At 42.2% G+C, this 18,690-nt stretch overlaps 1 protein-coding gene across 1 annotated transcript in view; it reads left to right on the forward strand.

The window, feature by feature from the left end:
- The window catches only part of LOC311242173 (zinc transporter Slc39a7-like), a gene marked incomplete at both ends in the record, with an annotated part of 49,507 nt that extends 41,920 nt beyond the window's left edge, over positions 1–7,587 (forward strand). Inside the window, one exon of the mRNA XM_084331122.1 lies at positions 7,333–7,587. Within this exon, the coding sequence (XP_084187248.1) occupies positions 7,333–7,587 (255 nt within the window). The remainder of the gene's footprint in view (positions 1–7,332) is intronic.
- Between the last annotated feature and the right edge of the window lie 11,103 nt (positions 7,588–18,690).

Below are 18,690 nucleotides of genomic sequence, written 5' to 3' on the forward strand. Positions count from 1 at the left end.
CTCACACCTCTCACACCTCTCACACCTATCACACCTCTCACACCTCTCACACCTTTCACACCTCTCACACCTATCACACCTATCACACCTCTCACACCTATCACACCTATCACACCTCTCACACCTATCACACCTCTCACACCTATCACACCTCTCACACCTATCACACCTCTCACACCTCTCACACCTCTCACACCTTTCACACCTCTCACACCTATCACACCTCTCACACCTATCACACCGATCCCACCTATCACACATATCACACCTCTCACACCTATCACACCTCTCACACCTATCACACCTCTCACACCTATCACACCTCTCACACCTCTCACACCTATCACACCTATCACACCTCTCACACCTATCACACCTCTCACACCTCTCACACCTCTCACACCTATCACACCTCTCACACCTATCACACCTATCACACCTATCACACCTATCACACCTCTATACCCATTCTGCAATCTGTTAATAAAGTTGTACTTAAGTTATGCTTTTACATTATACTTACTTAATAAGTGAATAGTTCCAAGTCAATCAAAAACGATGAGTTTTATTTACTCAAAACATAATGCGGTTTACAGTCTGTATCTACTTAATTATCTTAAGTTGTACTTAATTTATGCTTTTACATTATACTTACTTAATAAGTGAATAGTTCCAAGTCAATCAAAAACTATGAGTTTTATTTACTCAAAACATAATGCGGTTTTCAGTCTGTATCTACTTAATTATCTTAAGTTATATTTAAGTTATGCTTTTACATTATACTTACTTAATAAGTGAATAGTTCCAAGTCAATCAAAAACTATGAGTTTTATTTACTCAAAACATAATGCGGTTTTCAGTCTGTATCTACTTAATTATCTTAAGTTGTACTTAAGTTATGCTTTTACATTATACTTACTTAATAAGTGAATAGTTCCAAGTCAATCAAAAACTATGAGTTTTATTTACTCAAAACATAATGCGGTTTTCAGTCTGTATCTACTTAATTATCTTAAGTTGTACTTAAGTTATGCTTTTACATTATACTTACTTAATAAGTGAATAGTTCCAAGTCAATCAAAAACTATGAGTTTTATTTACTCAAAACATAATGCGGTTTACAGTCTGTATCTACTTAATTATCTTAAGTTGTACTTAAGTTATGCTTTTACATTATACTTACTTAATAAGTGAATAATTCCAAGTCAATCAAAAACTATGAGTTTTATTTACTCAAAACATAATGCGGTTTACACTCTGTATCTACTTAATTATCTTAAGTTGTACTTAAGTTATGCTTTTACATTATACTTACTTAATAAGTGAATAGTTCCAAGTCAATCAAAAACTATGAGTTTTATTTACTCAAAACATAATGCGGTTTTCAGTCTGTATCTACTTAATTATCTTAAGTTGTACTTAAGTTATGCTTTTACATTATACTTACTTAATAAGTGAATAGTTCCAAGTCAATCAAAAACTATGAGTTTTATTTACTCAAAACATAATGCGGTTTACAGTCTGTATCTACTTAATTATCTTAAGTTGTACTTAAGTTATGCTTTTACATTATACTTACTTAATAAGTGAATAGTTCCAAGTCAATCAAAAACTATGAGTTTTATTTACTCAAAACATAATGCGGTTTACAGTCTGTATCTACTTAATTATCTTAAGTTGTACTTAAGTTATGCTTTTACATTATACTTACTTAATAAGTGAATAATTCCAAGTCAATCAAAAACTATGAGTTTTATTTACTCAAAACATAATGTGGTTTAGAGTCTGTATCTACTTAATTATCTTAAGTTGTACTTAAGTTATGCTTTTACATTATACTTACTTAATAAGTGAATAGTTCCAAGTCAATCAAAAACTATGAGTTTTATTTACTCAAAACATAAGAACACGTCACACGAACTCAAGACATTCAAGTTAGTAGAACTTTCATAGAATATTGAGTATACCCTACTCAAACTAATTGATTATTTTGAACGTGCGGGTTTACAGTGCACTGAAATACTGGCCGCTATGAAAACCAGAGACAAAAAATGCTCTGAACTTCATAAAAGTCAGACAAAGCTTTCCAAAAGCTCAAACAGTGAACTCCAAGCCCACGTGGTTGAACTAAAAATTCAAAGAAACAGACTAAGAAATGACGTAAACACCATGATCAGAACCGCAAAAAGAAATTTCATCAACGACAAAACTGAGGAAAACAAAAACAAACCCTGCAAACTTTGGAAATTACTCAATAATCAACTAGGCTGCAGTAAAAAACTTAAAACCAGATTCTCAAACATAAACATAAAGACGGACAACACGCTCATCACAGACAAGCTGGATGTAGCCAATTACTTAAACATCTTCTCAGGGGTGTAAAAAGTACCCATAAATTATACTTAAGTGAAAGTATGGGTACCGTCTCAAAATCTGACTCAAGTAAAAGTCAAAGTATCTGGCTAAAAACGCACTTGAGTAAAAGTCAAAAAGTCCTACTTTTAAATGTACTTAAGTACTAAAAAGTAAAAGTAATTTTTTTTTTAAAGGGATAGACCAGTGGTCTCAAACTCATTCCATCGTGGGCCAAGTTTTCATATTAACTACCGGTATACACATTGCACCAGGTGAGTTACTTGAAGAGGTGAGCCAATTAGTGAAATCATCAGCTGGTGTTTAGGCAATGCTTGAATGAAACCAAGCATACACTCTGCCCACAATGGAATGTGTTCTGCGATAGACAATGCTGAAATGAAAGAACAGAGGACACTTTTTTTGCATAAAAATTATTTAATGCACTTCTCCATTGAACATTCTCTAACATGGACGGCATTCACATCACAGCATGAATAATATCACAATATTAAAAACAGAATGGTGTATCCTGAATAATATCACAATATTAAAGGCAGAATACTGGAGTACCCTGAATAATATCACAATATTAAAGACAGAATACTGGAGTACCCTGAATAATATCACAATATTAAAGACAGAATACTGGAGTACCCTGAATATTAATATCACAATATTAACCACATCATAATGCGGATCTGACTGTCTATTCTTCTGATAGCAGGTGTTTAATCAAAGACCCCGCTTTCTAGTGTTGCACAAGGACCAATCAGCATGGGTATGGGCGGGTTCATTTTCCATTGATGGGGATTTGATTGGCTGTTTACCTGCGGTTGCAGGATTAATAACGTTAACATTAGTTCGGCCAGATAAACAATTAAAATATACGAATTAAAATGGTTGGACCTGTGAGATTTGTACTTTGTACTTTGTAGGTCTGCATTTTAAATGTAAGGAGTAAAAAGTATGTTTTTTTCCTCTGAAATGTAATGGAGTAAAAGTACAAAGTATACAAACCTAATAATACTCGAGTAAAGTACAAATCCCCCAAACCAGTACTTAAGTATTGTAGCGAAGTACAATTACTCAAGTACTTTACACCCCTGCATCTTCTTCACAAACATAGCCACAACACTGGTAAACAAACTACCCTCCCACTCAGGGCATTATGGGGTAGAACACATAGTAGCATACTACAAAAACCTAGGGGTCCACAAAGACGACTTCAAACTTGAAATGGTAACAACCGATGAGGTACTCAAAAAATTTAGCGCCCTCCAACCTAACAAGGCCACTGGCCATGACAACATCCCCTCCAAATTCCTCAGAGACGCAGCAGCCGCCATCACCCCAGTCATCACACACATAATAAACCTCTCTATAAAACAGGGGCACGTCCCCAAGGACTTCAAAATTGCGAGAGTGACCCCTCTGCACAAAAAGGGCAGCAAATTAGACCCAGGCAACTACCGCCCTGTTTCTATTCTTACCTCCACCTCAAAAGTCATGGAGAAAATAGTCTACGAACAGGTCGAAAAGTAACTGGCGGAAAAAAATCTAATCTACGAATTCCAATCTGGCTTCAGAACGTCCCACTCCACTGACACATGCCTCCTCTATTTGAACGACCACATCAAACAAGAGGTGGACGCGGGCAAATACTGCAGCATGGTCATGCTGGACCTACAAAAGGCCTTTGACACTGTCAATCACTCCATTCTAATGGACAAGCTAAAAGCAATTGGTTTTGATAGCTTATCAGTGATCTGGATGCAATCCTACCTGGAGGGGAGAGAACAGATGGTAGAGGTAAACGGTACTCTATCCCCCCCCCTCACAGTGAGCTGTGGTGTTCCACAAGGAAGCATACTAGGACCGCTACTCTTCCTAATTTATGCAAATGACATGTCGTCAGCCTGTGACTGCAACTTGTTCCTGTTTGCGGACGACTCAGCCCTGCTGGTCTCTGACAAGAACAAGTTGCAGGTTGAAAAAACCCTCAGCTCGGAACTAGGCAAAATCTGCATATGGCTCGCTGATAACAAACTATCATTACACATGGGCAAAACAGAGTCCATTCTCTTCGGTTCAAATAACAAACTCAGCAAGACCGACGGCTTCTCAGTTACAGTGGGTGATAATATTGTCACAAGGAAAGACGAAATTACCTACCTGGGTTCCATCCTAGAGGCAAATCTTTCCTGTGACAAAATGGCATCCAATGTAATAAAAAAAGTCAACCAACGAACTAGATTCTTGTACCGGATCTCCTCTCTGGTAAACAAGAATACCCTGAAGACTCTGGCAGGAGCACTCATTCAAGGGTACTATGACTATGCGTGCACCTCATGGTACCAAAGCACCTCAAATGCGCTTAAAACAAAATTACAAACATCACAAAACAAACTGGTCAGACTACTACTTGACCTGAACCCCAGAACCCACCTCACCCCTGCCCACTTTGACAACCTAGGATGGCTTAGAGTAGACGACAGAGTACAGCAACTTGCAATGGGCCTGGTCTAAAAGATACACTATACGACCGGGGTGCCCATGTACATGTCAAAATACTTCCCATAGGTCAGTGAATACCACAACCACTACACCAGAGGAAGCTCAACAAATCATGTTAAACCCAGATTCGGCTCAAACAAGGGACTAAACACGTTTCGCAATTATGCCACAACAATGTGGAACGCCCTACCCAAAGCTGTAAAGGAATGTGAATCCCTGCCCACATTCAAAACCGCTCTTAAAGAGCACCTACGGGAGGCTGCAATTCGAAACTGGACACCGTAAATGCCCAAAACCCCCACCACCTCCTAATAGACAGTCTCCTCCCCACCGCATGTATATATTCCCTCCCCGCCGTATGTATATTTCTCTCCCACCCACCCACCCCCTCCTAATGTACAGTCCCCTCCCCATCATATGTATATACTCTGTCAGGATCTAGGGGTAACAGTACTGTATATTTGAATACCGCTTATGTCACAAATGTATCACTACTAAATACCTATATGTCCCTATGCCATAAATGTCATGTATGTTGTGTATGTCATAAATGTCTATATGAATTGAAAATGGGGGACCCTGATGAAAACAAGACAAACGTCTTTCTCAGGTCTGCATCCCCTTAACAATTGTATGTATGTACACTGTATTGTACCCATTCTGCAATCTGTTAAATAAAGTTTTCATTCATTCATTCATTCAATGAAATGCCGGTGGTCTTGCCCGCAACGATGTGCAATACAGTAGTAATAATAACATATAATAGAATCCAATAGAACAAGATTGTGCAATAAACAAATAACATAGTAGGGCATATCGGTATATGTACATAAGTTATTTACAGAGCATGGAGGACATGCTAGGTCCTTTGGTAGTCCCTAGTTAGCAACACAGCAGTGGTGACTCGCCAGTCCTCATGATGTAGTGGCTTCTTCTCCAGACTCCTCCTCGTCATAGTTATCCGTCCATTGAAACATGCTTTGAAAAGACATCATTCTACTGACGGCTACAATGTAATAAGAGACAGACAACATTCTAACACATCATTGTTTGATAGTAGATGGAGTAAATGTTATGTGTTCCGAGTAAATCCTTAACGATCAATCAATCGATCTTCGATTAATTGTTAACATCCCTAGTTTGCGAACATGTCGTTTAGAGTCGACGTTGGGATGTCCTGTCTTTGAAATGAAACTCCTGCCACTGTGTTGTTTTTAGTACGATTCTGTGGATATTGTTGGTTAACCATCTCATGACTTCTGAGATTAATATGAACACAGTTTATTTATGAATGATTCCCTATCTGCTTTATAGAGATGGTAACTGTGGCCTCTGTCCCAACACAGGAGTACGATACGGACTGGGGATGAAAAAAGCCCAGTAGCTTTACATTTTAAAAAGGCACACCACAATGTCTCATCACTAAGATACCTTGGAATAGAGAGTGTGCATCTTCCAAGACGAGGGGGAGGTATAGATAATCTCCTACTGAGGAGAGAAGTGTGGTGGATCCATTATCTTAAAACTATGGCACCAACAGGACTCAATGAGGACTTTGACATTAGACCTTATTTGTAAATTAACTCATAGAGGGAGACAGTCAATAGATAGACTTTGTTTTTTTTGTTTTCGTTTTTGTTTATTTTCAGTGGCTAGGACCTGGACCGGGTCCGAAGAAAGTACCTTACTGCTGCCTGTCTTTAAATTATGTCTAATACTGTGTTTAATATATATATATATTTCTCAAAAAAAATTCAAATGTAAAAGATAAATTGTTACTAGTGCTGTCAGGCGATTAAAAATGTATCTAATTAATTACAGGATTTGTAATTAATTAATCTAATTAATCGCATTTGAATCGCATAACCATTTTATGCCTGCTATAATCACATTTAAAATTGCATGTGTCCGGATGGCAGAATTCAGTACTGTATCTACAAAACCTTCTGTTTAATCATCTTCCATCTATTAATTTGCTTAGATTTTTCAGGTCTGGTCAATTTTAGCATGGTGTTATTCACAGTCAAAGATAAAAAAAATTATTTAATTTATATTCTCATTTGGTTCATTACAATTTACTCAAGCCTGAGATCCATAGATGTCCCCTAAATTGTAAAAAAAAAAAAAAAAAAAATGTGTAATTAATTTTGAGTTGATTTTCATAACGCGATAATTAATTAATCTAATTAACGCGATAAACTGACGGCCCTAGGTGTTACTTAATCATGTATAAAATGTATAAATCATGCAAGTCTTGGGACCGCCCCTGATCACCAGGTGGGGCTGATATGTAATCTATTTAATTTCCTGTATAAAAAGATGTCATTTTTTGTGTTGTATTTATACTTGAAAAATAACGGAAGGGTCGTCGAAACGTTGTACCCACTGCTATTATTTTGTCAATGAAAACACCTTGGAGCATCAAGTGAGTTGCGAGCCCCGCTCTGTTCTCTGTCCCACCAGGCCATGTGTCTACAGCTGCTGACAGCCGTGGGCGCTCTGGCCGGCACAGCCTGCTCCCTATTGGCTGAAGGTGTGGGCGCCGCGGCGACCGCCTGGATCCTGCCGTTCACGGCCGGAGGATTTGTTTACATCGCCACGGTGACCGTGCTTCCAGAACTGTTGGTGGGACGCGCCAGCTTGGGCCAGTCGGTGATGGAGATCCTGGCCTTGCTGCTCGGCGTGGCGATGATGGTGCTGATCGCAAAGTACGAGTGAGGAGGAGGAGCAGGGGGGGGGGGGGGGGGACTCGTGGGGGGGGGGGGAGGAGGAGAGGAGGGGGCGGTGAAGGGACTCGTGGGGGGGGGGGGGGTGGAGAGGAGGAGGAGCAGGGGGCGGTGAAGGGACTCGTGGGGGGGGGAGAGGAGGGGGGGGGGTGGAGAGGAGGAGGAGCAGGGGGCGGTGAAGGGACTCGTGGGGGGGGGGGGGAGAGGAGGGGGGGGGGGATTTGAATGAGATTTCAGGATGTATTTCTGATATTGTTACGTATTGGAACCAGCGTTTCCGTTAGAACATATTCGTGCCGGTCTGAGTGTCCTGCAAGATTTCTATCACCGGACATATTCGAGATATTCCGGTCAGAGTTTTAAACAGCAGTCTATTATAATCACATTTTTATGAGCTAACGAATTCCGTTATAATTGGACATGTGTATTAATTACATCAAGCGAAGAATGAGAAATTGATTTGCAGAATCAAATGACTATCTCTCGCCTCTCAAGTTAGTGCGATACGCTACCAGCATCAAGCTCCCGCTGCAGCAGCTCTGTCACACGCACCCCCAAATGAATCTCGAGTCGACATCGCTTCACCTCGTTGTATCAGACACGTCACACATATCATAATGTTCAACTTCACGTATACAGTCATTAATATATTTCAAATAAAATAAGTCCCTCGATACTCCGTGCTGCTGCTGACTTGAAATAAAATAGACAGATATGCAGTCGGTCCGACACTAAACAGCAGTCTGTTATAATCACATTTTTATGAGCTAACGAATTCCGTTATATTGGACATTTGTATTAATTATATCAAGCGAAGAACTGAGAAAGCAGAGAGACGGCAACATTATCGTGGGTTTGCGTGACGACTCTCTCCACCTCGCAACAACTTATTTGCAAAGAGTATGGCGCTGCAGAGAAGCTGTTCAGCTGTTATTGGCTCTTTTCTGGGAACCGCACAACAGCGCCCCCCACCCAACATTGGCTGAAAATGGCTGAATTGGAGTACTGCTGGAATATTGCATTGTACTGCTGGTACTGCGGCTCTACAGCTTCAGAAAAGTCCGCACACCCAGCACTAAGCTCTCGCCGACAACGTCGTTGTCATTATTAGAAGCAACGAGGAAACAAATGTAATGATCGTTTCGTTCATCGCATAGGCTATTTAATTTTAGCCTATTTTAATACAATTCAAATAATCAAATTGTGCTTAGACTCAGGGAATTATTTTCACCGGACATTAAGACCGGAGAGATAAAATATGTCGGACTTAAACAGATTTTGCCGGTAAAATACCGGTAATTACCGGCTAACGGAAACGCTGATTGGAACGGAGAGGAATATAATGTGGGCTTTTAAACTGATGGAAGTTCTAAGATGAGAGCAGATCGACTGAAGAAGGAGGTGTTGAGGACAGCTGTCGTGTGCCACACAGGGGCCTTAACACTTTGAATGCCAGCCACGCTTTTTGTCGTTAGTTCATGCCGACCTTTGAGTGCCCGCCAATGCTATATAGCGTTTGTTTGTCGTATTTTATTTTATTGGCGATTTGAATTCATATTTCATCAATCGAGCCTCAGGTTAGTGCTGCAGAGTCTCTCTGAGCTCAATTGGGAAGATACCGCCCCCTATCGTCTCTCCCTGTGGTACTGCACCCCATTACTTTAGACTGCTGAAGGGGGGGGGGGGGGACCCAGTTTCCTCATTTTACTTTTCCGTCAAGGCCAACTGAAGAATCCATTGTGCTCGCCGGCCCGGAAAACGCGTGGATTATGTATTTACAGTACCCAACACTGTAATCAATAAGCGTGATCGATATTTGGAACGGCGATCAGGAATTGGAATAATCTTTTTGGATAACATCTGATCTAAGGTAAGGAATCTATTTTACCAGTCTTAGGATAATCAAAGCTATTTTCACAGAGATATAAGCGTTTGCCCTATGTGTGTGTGTGGCTGTGTGGCTGTGCGAGCGATCAGGAAATGAGAGAATCCATATTTCAGCCCGCTTCTATAGCGTGCATAAGTACACATATACTATATATATCGATAATCTAGCGTTTATTTGAAAACTATTCATAAATAGGCCGAAAAATTACAACGTTTTTGTGTATTCCAGAATATTCCAGTAAATGCCTTTTATCACGGAATCTTTATATTTTCCTTGAAAACGAGGGCTTTTCAAAATGCTATAAAACGGAAATGAAGCGATTAAAAAAAAAAAAATCCGTTTCGACAATGTTGACTGCAAACAAGTCATTGATAAGCGACGGGCAGATTAGACACATAGCCATAATTTAAGACAGATTATGCGTTCACAACGCTATCATTGAAGTGGGTGCTGGCATTCAACCACGTTTTACCATGTAAATGGCCGGTAATCAAAGTGTTAAAGACGTGCATCGACCACTTCAATTTCAGAGAGTTTAATAAACATTTAGCTGGTCCTTACTAGCTAGCTCGGGTCCCCGACAGATAGAGGTAGAGGATGTCAGAACGTCAGTTAATGCTTTCCTTTTCTTTTTTTTATAAATACACTTTTTATTGTAGGCGGCTGGGTGGCGCTCTTCACCAACGCAAGAGACACCGGGTTCCACTCCGGCTGTCAGCGTTGCCTCCGGCTTGGGCCGGCCGTCATACTGACTCAATTGGCAGAGTTAGCGGGTGGAAGTCGATGGGTGGTAATCTGGACGTTGTGGACAGCGACTCCTACAGGTCGGTTGGGGGACACACAATTGTTAACCGGCTGTCGTGTGGCAGTGAAAGGGTTAAGGGGATGCAGACCAGAGAAAGACTTTCGTCTTGTTTACATCAGGGTCCCCCATTTTCAATTCATCATAAAATGTATGACATACAGATAAATAGTACTGTTACATCCAGACTGTTATGACATACAAGATATACAAATATACAGTACTGTTTCAGAGACAGTTTCTAAAAGAGAGTATATACATTTGAGGGGGAAGAAATGTGGAACGCCCTACCTAAAGCTGTAAAGGAATGTGAAACACTACCCACTTTCAAAACCACTCTCAAAGAGCACCTACGGGAGGCTGCCATTCGAAACTGGCCCCTGTAAATGTCCAAACCCAACCCCCTCCAATGTACAGTAAATGTCCTAACCCAATAATACACGAGACCCTCTTCTTGGGACCAAGTAAGGTTTTGTCGATATTCCAATGTAGTTTCCCCCACCTCGCCTACCCAACCCACCCACCCTCAATGTACAGTTCCCCCACCCCACCTACCCAACCCCCACCCCACCCCACCTACCCAACCTCCTCCAATGTACAGTTTCTACGTCAAATGTATATACTCTCTTTTTTAGACGCTTTTTGTATCACAAACAGTACTGTATTTGTAAATCTGGTATGTCATAAATGTATAGATGTAGCAGTACTGTCTATCTGTATGTTGTGTATGTCATATATGTTATGATGAATTGAAAATGGGGGACCCTGATGCAAACAAGACGAAAGTCTTTCTCTGGTCTGCATCCTCTTAACAATTGTGTGTATTGAGCTGGATGTCAGAACGTCAGTTAATGCTTTCCTTTTCTTTTTTTTATAAATACACTTTTTATTGTAGGCGGCTGGGTGGCGCTCGTCACCAACGCAAGAGACACCGGGTTCTACTCCGGCTGTCAGCGTTGCCTCCGGCTTGGGCCGGCCGTCATACTGACTCAATTGGCAGAGTTAGCGGGTGGAAGTCGATGGGTGGTAATCTGGACGTTGTGGACAGCGACTCCTACAGGTCGGTTGGGGGACACCTGCACAGCAGAGACAGGAAAATGGCGGGGTAGTGTGAGCCTCCCACACGTTACACCTCGCCACTGAGAGTCCGCGCTGGCAGGTGAAAAGAAGTGACAGGCTGCCTCCACATGTATCGGAGGGGACATGTGATGCAAGGCTTCTATCCTCCCTACAACCGGCCAGTGGGGGGCATATGCGAGTAACGTTCAAGACAGGGGAGGGGAGAATTGGCACGGCTAAATTGGGATGGGAGAAAAAGTGGATCAAAAATGTTTTTAGCATTAAGAAATGTACCTTAAATCTCAAGTTCAATAGTTTAAAATTGATGTCAGGAATAACTATTGCCAGAATATCAGCACTTGAGGGGGAAAAGGGTTTTGGCCAAACCTGGCTCGGGTCAAATGGAAAAGTTTGAGTTTTATTAAATGTACATACTGTCGCATTTGTGGATCAGAATACTGTAGGTCTATTGCTTTGTAACTACAGACATTCCAATGAAATGTTCTATGACACTGTATATAGTGATACTGTGCAAGACTTTAATTGACTCATGTCGGACATTTGACAGCAAAGAGACCAAAATGCCATTGTTGCTTCGTCATCAACTTGGGGAATGGAATCGGGGTTTGAAAGGAAGATGCGAGGATTTAAAGGAAAACTCCAACATTTTGGGAAATTAGCTTATTTGCCATCTACCCTGGAGTTAGACAAGAAGATGCATACCTTTTTTCTTCTCTGTGCAGTAGGAGTAGGAAGACACGCACCGTTAGCCTAGCTTAGCGTCAGTCACTGGAAGTAGGTTCCTCCATTAGCCTAGTTCTCAACGTCTTCCTACTCCTACTGCATGCACAGAGAAGAAAAAGGTATGTATTTTCTTGTCTAACTCCAGGGTAGATGGCAAATAAGCTAATTTCACAAAATGTTGGAGTGTTCCTTTAAAGGTTCAGTTGTTTTTGACGGCGACTCAGCCGCAGTTGCTGACCAAACCACTAGATGGCGATGGTAGATGTCCTTCACATGCTGCTGAAGCTCCATCTCCGAATTGCCACACATTTGTAGTTCTGCGTTGTTGTAAACATTATGATAAAACTGTCGACCAAGAATGTTGTGTGTTTTTCCCTTCACATATAAATATACTGTATGTCAATGTATACATGTAAGTAAAAATATGTTGGCTGTAAATTGAACAGAAATTGTGATGAATTAGAAATGCGTACTATACACAGAGAGAGAGAGAGCAGAGCTTCCTGTCAGCTTCCTCTGGACATGGAGACAGTGTTAATTTTGTCAACTAAAATGATGACGAAAGATGTTCGTCAACAAAGGTTTTTTTCATGACGACAACGAGACGTGACGTCACGTTATTGAAGACCACGTGACGCTAACGAGACTAAATCGTTTATTAAATATCGTTGACCACAACTGAGGACACAAAAATGTAATTTACAAAAACCAGGACGAAATTTCTCTTCATGTATGTTGATATTGTTGACTAAAACAAGACGAGACAAAATAATTAGAACTTTTCTTAATGCCATCGTCCCGACAGAGCAGTGTGACGGGGAGCTCTGTTATTAGCATTAGCTGAAGAGCTATTTGAAAAGCTAGTTTTAGCTTAACGTTTCCTTGGCTAAAGTTGGGACTATTCATAATCCAGCTGCAGACCTGCAAGCAAAGTACAGCAAGTTGGCAAAGGAGTATTCCAAGGTAAATCACTTTTTCACCAGTAACGTTACATTGTTTGTATTTCCATCTAGCTCGCGTTAACTAGTGGCTAACCTAGCTCATGCTAACGTGGTCACTGATCGACCTCTGCTCTCGCACACAATTAATGACATAATGCTGCAGACACCCATACCGGTGACAATGTTTAGCTTTTAGTGCCAAATGATAAGAGTCTGAGGCGGAGTCTCAAAAGAGAATGTTGAATATTTATTGTGCATTAAAAATCACAACAGAGCCTCTGCTACTAGCTGACCTAAACTGAGCCTTCTGGAAGCAAGTGCAACAACGTATAATGTCCGTGTGGAACAACCTTTCCGTGGGTGAAGCATAGTTGAGCATAGTTGTCATTTAATGATACTAATACTAATCTATACAATCACCTGTTGTTGAATAAATACCATTACTTTCTAGTTATTACTAAAAAACAGTATATATAAAACTAGCTGTAAAAAAGAAGATTTTTTTTTAGTACATTAACTAAAAATAGACATGTCATCCGTTTTCGTCGACAAAATCTAGACTAAAACAAAATAGACAAAATTGAGACAAAAACTGACTGAGACTAAAATGCTCAGACCTGTAGTTGACTAGAACTGACTAAACGAAAAATAAATGAAGATGACTAAATATGATGAAAATGAAAAAGGAGCACTTGACACATGACTAAGACTAAAACTAAAATGAAAATAGCTGCCAAAATTAACACAGAGAGAGAGAGCAGAGAGAGAGAGAGAGAGAGCAGAGACACAGAGAGAGCAGAGCTTCCTGTCAGCTTCCTCTGGACACAGAGAGAGAGAGCAGAGCTTCCTGTCAGCTTCCTCTGGACACAGAGAGAGAGAGAGCAGAGCTTCCTGTCAGCTTCCTCTGGACACAGAGAGAGAGAGAGTTTAACTATAACTAAGCCCTCTTTCTCTAAGCATAACCCACTTCTAAAGAGGGCCAAAGCATAACCACTTCGAAGCAGAGAATATATATGTACAAGGCGGACATTTCTATCCCAGAGACCCTTCGGAGCGCTAAACCAATCAGAGAGGGTCCTCGCTGTATGCAGGTTAGCCAATCAGAGAGCGTCTTCGCAAACAGAGGCTATGGAAAAAAATCACGCCTCTGGACACCGAGAGAGAGCAGAGCTTCCTGTCAGCCTCCTCTGGACAAGGACATTGGGATTGGGCAGCACAATTAACATTTAACAGTGTTTACAATACAGTGCAGTTCAATATACACAATTGTTAACCGGCTGTCGTGTGGCAGTGAAAGGGTTAAGGGGATGCAGACCAGAGAAAGACTTTCGTCTTGTTTACATCAGGGTCCCCCATTTTCAATTCATCATAAAATGTATGACATACACAACATACAGATAAATAGTACTGTTACATCCAGACTGTTATGACATACAAGATATACAAATATACAGTACTGTTTCAGAGACAGTTTCTAAAAGAGAGTATATACATTTGAGGGGGAAGAAACTGTACATTGGAGGGGGTTGGGTTTGGACATTTACAGGGGCCAGTTTCGAATGGCAGCCTCCCGTAGGTGCTCTTTGAGAACGGTATTCACTGACTGTACAAGCTTGGCAATAAGGTTGTTGTGCACAATCGCCGTAACAAATGTGTGCGATGTCGTGGCGTAAGTATTAAACATGTTCAATACGTAAATACATCTCGCTAGCTTTTGAATGAAAGCCGTGGGTTGCCAGGTCGATGGAAAATCTCATGAAATATTTTACGTCATTTTAAGTCCTATGGGGTTGAACGACTTATTGGTGAGTATGTATAAACCATGCTTCGAATGATATATGTTGTATTCCGCCTGCATACCGAACTGAAAAGTAGTGGTAGTATGTGTGCCTAAGTCATAAGGGGGTTATGGTCGAAATACTTCCTAAAGGTCAGTGAATACCACGACCACAACACCAGAGGGAGCTCCACAAATCATGTTAAACCCAGATTCGGCTCAAACAAGGGACTAAACACGTTTCGCAATTATGCCACATCAATGTGGAACGCCCTACCCAAAGCTGTAAAGGAATATGAAACACTACCCACTTTCAAAACCACTCTCAAAGAGCACCTACGGCAGACTGCAATTCGAAACTGGCCCCTGTAAATGTCCTAACCCAACCCCCTCCAATGTACAGTAAATGTCCTAACCCAATAATACACAAGACCCTCTTCTTGGGACCAAGTAAGGTTTTGTCGATATTCCAATGTACAGTTTCCCCCACCTCGCCTACCCAACCCACCCACCCTCAATGTACAGTTCCCCCACCCCACCTACCCAACCCCCCACCCCACCTACCCAACCTCCTCCAATGTACAGTTTCTACGTCAAATGTATATACTCTCTTTTTTAGACGCTTTTTGTATCACAAACTACTGTATTTGTAAATCTGGTATGTCATAAATGTATAGATGTAGCAGTACTGTCTATCTGTATGTTGTGTATGTCATATATGTTATGATGAATTGAAAATGGGGGACCCTGATGTAAACAAGACGAAAGTCTTTCTCTGGTCTGCATCCTCTTAACAATTGTGTGTATTGAGCTGTACTGTATTGTACCCATTCTGCAATCTGTTAATACAATTTTCAATCAATGAGCGGCACAGTGGTGTAGTGGTTCTGTATCGTTAGTGGCTTAGCTTGGCATCGCTACTGCACTATCTCGCGTACGTGCACGCGTACTGAATAAACCACAAATGTACCTCTAATACCAGTATTAGTCTGACCACACCCCTCATCAGCTTACCTTCATAAGCAGGTGTGTGGTCACCTGCTCTCCTCCTTCTCGCTTTCACCACAAGGAAGAGGTGCCTCGGTAGATCCCCACACTTGACACCATGATGGAAGAAATTGGATTAGGAACAGCTTGGGAAACAAGGATACGTTGACATCATATCTTTATTTTCTCTCTCACTATTTTCGAGAAAATACGGCGATATTGTCTTCGTACTGGAGTGTCTAGAAGATGATGATCATTCTACAAACCCTCCACCGGTTTTCGTATTGGGAGCACGCCGCTGCATGCTTCTCAACTGCAGTTCCTTGCTGTGTTTGTTGGGGTGAAACCTGTCAGGCCACAGCTGAACTGTCGGACATGCCGCTGTTGTGAGGAGCGGTGCGTTCCAGGTTGGGTGAGTAGTGTTTGCTGGCGGGCTCCACTTGTCTGTTAGTGCTATGGGGGCTACTTGACAAAGTTTATGGAAACCGGCCCCAGGCTAGGGTCCTTTGTTTAGCCGTCTAGGCGACAGAAGGCCTTGGTCTGGCGACCATTATAGTTTTAACTAGTGGGCCGCGACCATTGACACTGGTGATCCCTGTGTGTTCTGGACGAGTGGATTCTCTCTGTCACCGTGTTAAGACCCCATCTTTCATATCCAAATGAGAGTATTCCTTCACGAGGGGATATGTGCATGTAATGTGCGATAGCGGCAGATTCATGTTCAAAGTCAGCTATACAGGCCAGTTGGTACTGTGCTGATTCCGCCGGACGTGTTAATGTCACCGTTGTGAAGCGGTGTTGACGTCTTGTTTTCTCTTTTCTCTTAAAAAGTGAGGAGGGTTCAGAACGGCGGCCTGTCTGGGTGAGTGTTATGTCATTGTTTACATGTTCATAGCTTACGGTTAGCCGGTCGGTGGCCTGGCGCGGGGTAGCTTGGCTTCTCGCGCGCCGCCGGGAGCTCGCTCCTGATCGCGTGCGTCGTAGATCGGCGTCTCGCGAGCGGAAGCAATAGCACCCGAACGGTTGGAGCAGCCGTTAGCTTGATGCTATTCTGTTGAACGTGCTTTGATTTTAACATGTTTTACACTCTTGACCACGACGTCATCCTTGACAGGGGATGTTCGTCGACCCTGCCTGAGCCTAGACGGGGATTGCGTCAACAAAGAGGACTGTAGCGACTGGTGGAGCGGCGACGCTGCCCGGATCGAACAACACGGGACGGCTGTGTTCTACGGTGGCTTGTGACTGCACTTCGCTGATCTGCGTTCCGGGCAGGTACGGGGTTGGCCAGACCTCATAACACGTCTTCTGGTTTTACCTTGCTAAATGTATTGTGAATAACGGTGTTTTTTCCCAAAACGTGTGTTGTTGCAATGCATTTGAGATACGTTGCGGGTTGTGTGTGAGCTGTTTTTGTCACTGGCAGTTTTAGCTTCTCCGTGCAGATCGTGATGTATTGATCTGGTTGTTGTGTGAGAAACATCATGGTGTTTATGTGTACCGTGTACTCACTACTAAGGCAACTAACCTATGAAGCTATGCTTGGTGACGAGTGAGTAAAAGAATGTTCTTTCTCAGACTGTAATGACAATGAACAGTGAGTTCACACATTAACAGGTTTTCCTGTTTTAACTGGCCGTATTGAGGGTAAAATAGGAGGATTGTGTTTCCCCCCCCGGTTCCCTGGGGACTTTATCACCTCCTATCAGACATGTTGTGCATTAATTGTGTCTTTTGTGTGGTAGGGATACGATGTAACTCTCAGCTTGATTGCTGAGGTTGTGCTAAATCTGCTGGAGAAACTTATTTCCTAAAGGGAAATTGGTTGGTTGCTGTCATGTGTGCTTAGCAAGGCCTGTGGTCGATACTAATCAAGAATGATGTATTCTCTCATTGTGAAAAAAACGGCGTTCCTCTGTTGAGTGTTTTTGCCATTTTTTGTAGGTGATGATGGGTTGTGTGTGTCATGTGACCTACAACTGGGTTGTACTGGCCACAGAAGCACATGTGTATGTTGGACCGGGGTTCTTAGAGCCCTCTCTATTCTGTGTTTTTCCTTAGTAAAAATCAGATAGCAGGTTAGCTCGTGCGCTGTGTGGAGCTGTGAAACGCTTCATAGAGCTGACTATGACTGTGTCATATTCTCTTTTTGTCGTTACGTCGTATCATGGGTGTGGGGTCGTAAAGGGGTGAACTGGTAACCTTTCCTCTCCCCATTGTTCTGTCGGTCAGGGGTACACCCCCTGTCCTTCAAGGTTCCCGTCACGTGGCGGTTCGGCACGTTACGGGGGGGGGGGGGGGGAGGGAGTTCCTGGTCCCACGGCCTGGTATATTGGGCGTGTGCACCGCAGGAATTCCCCCGCCATAGAGTACGTCACCGTGCGCGTCTCTGTTGGTAGGACAGGACTTCCGTGTGCTGTTCAGGTCCATGTGATGGATCTGTTTTCAGGGGGGGTGGTCAGGGCTCCTCCTCACCAAGCGCCTACTCAGGCCTTCTGTGAGTTCGGACTCCTTCTTCCATGTGAGGAAGCCTCCATCAGAGTACAGAGCCTTCCTCCTCAGATTGTCAAAGTGAGTGGACCCTCTAGAAGGGTCCTTTTCTATTGTATGTATATTCGATTCAATTCGTTTATTGAGTGTGTATGGGTTCGGTGCCTCTTCCCCGGAGGCCCTAAAACCAGTTTTTTACATGGCTCAAGGTGCAATATATTCTTTTCAATCTGTACAGCTCGCGTGGGAAGTCTCTCTGGGGATCCCCGTCTCTTTCCTATGGGAGGGTGGTGGGATGTAAAAATGTGAACATTTTTTACCCCGGCTGTGTAGACTGGGATACATACTGTTGATGCTTCCTTCTTTCTATTCCAGAAGTGTTGGAGTTAGGGAGTGTCACACCCCTC

This window comes from Notolepis coatsorum (assembly GCF_963971535.1).
Source record: "Notolepis coatsorum genome assembly, chromosome: 15".
Classification (NCBI taxonomy): domain Eukaryota; kingdom Metazoa; phylum Chordata; class Actinopteri; order Aulopiformes; family Paralepididae; genus Notolepis; species Notolepis coatsorum.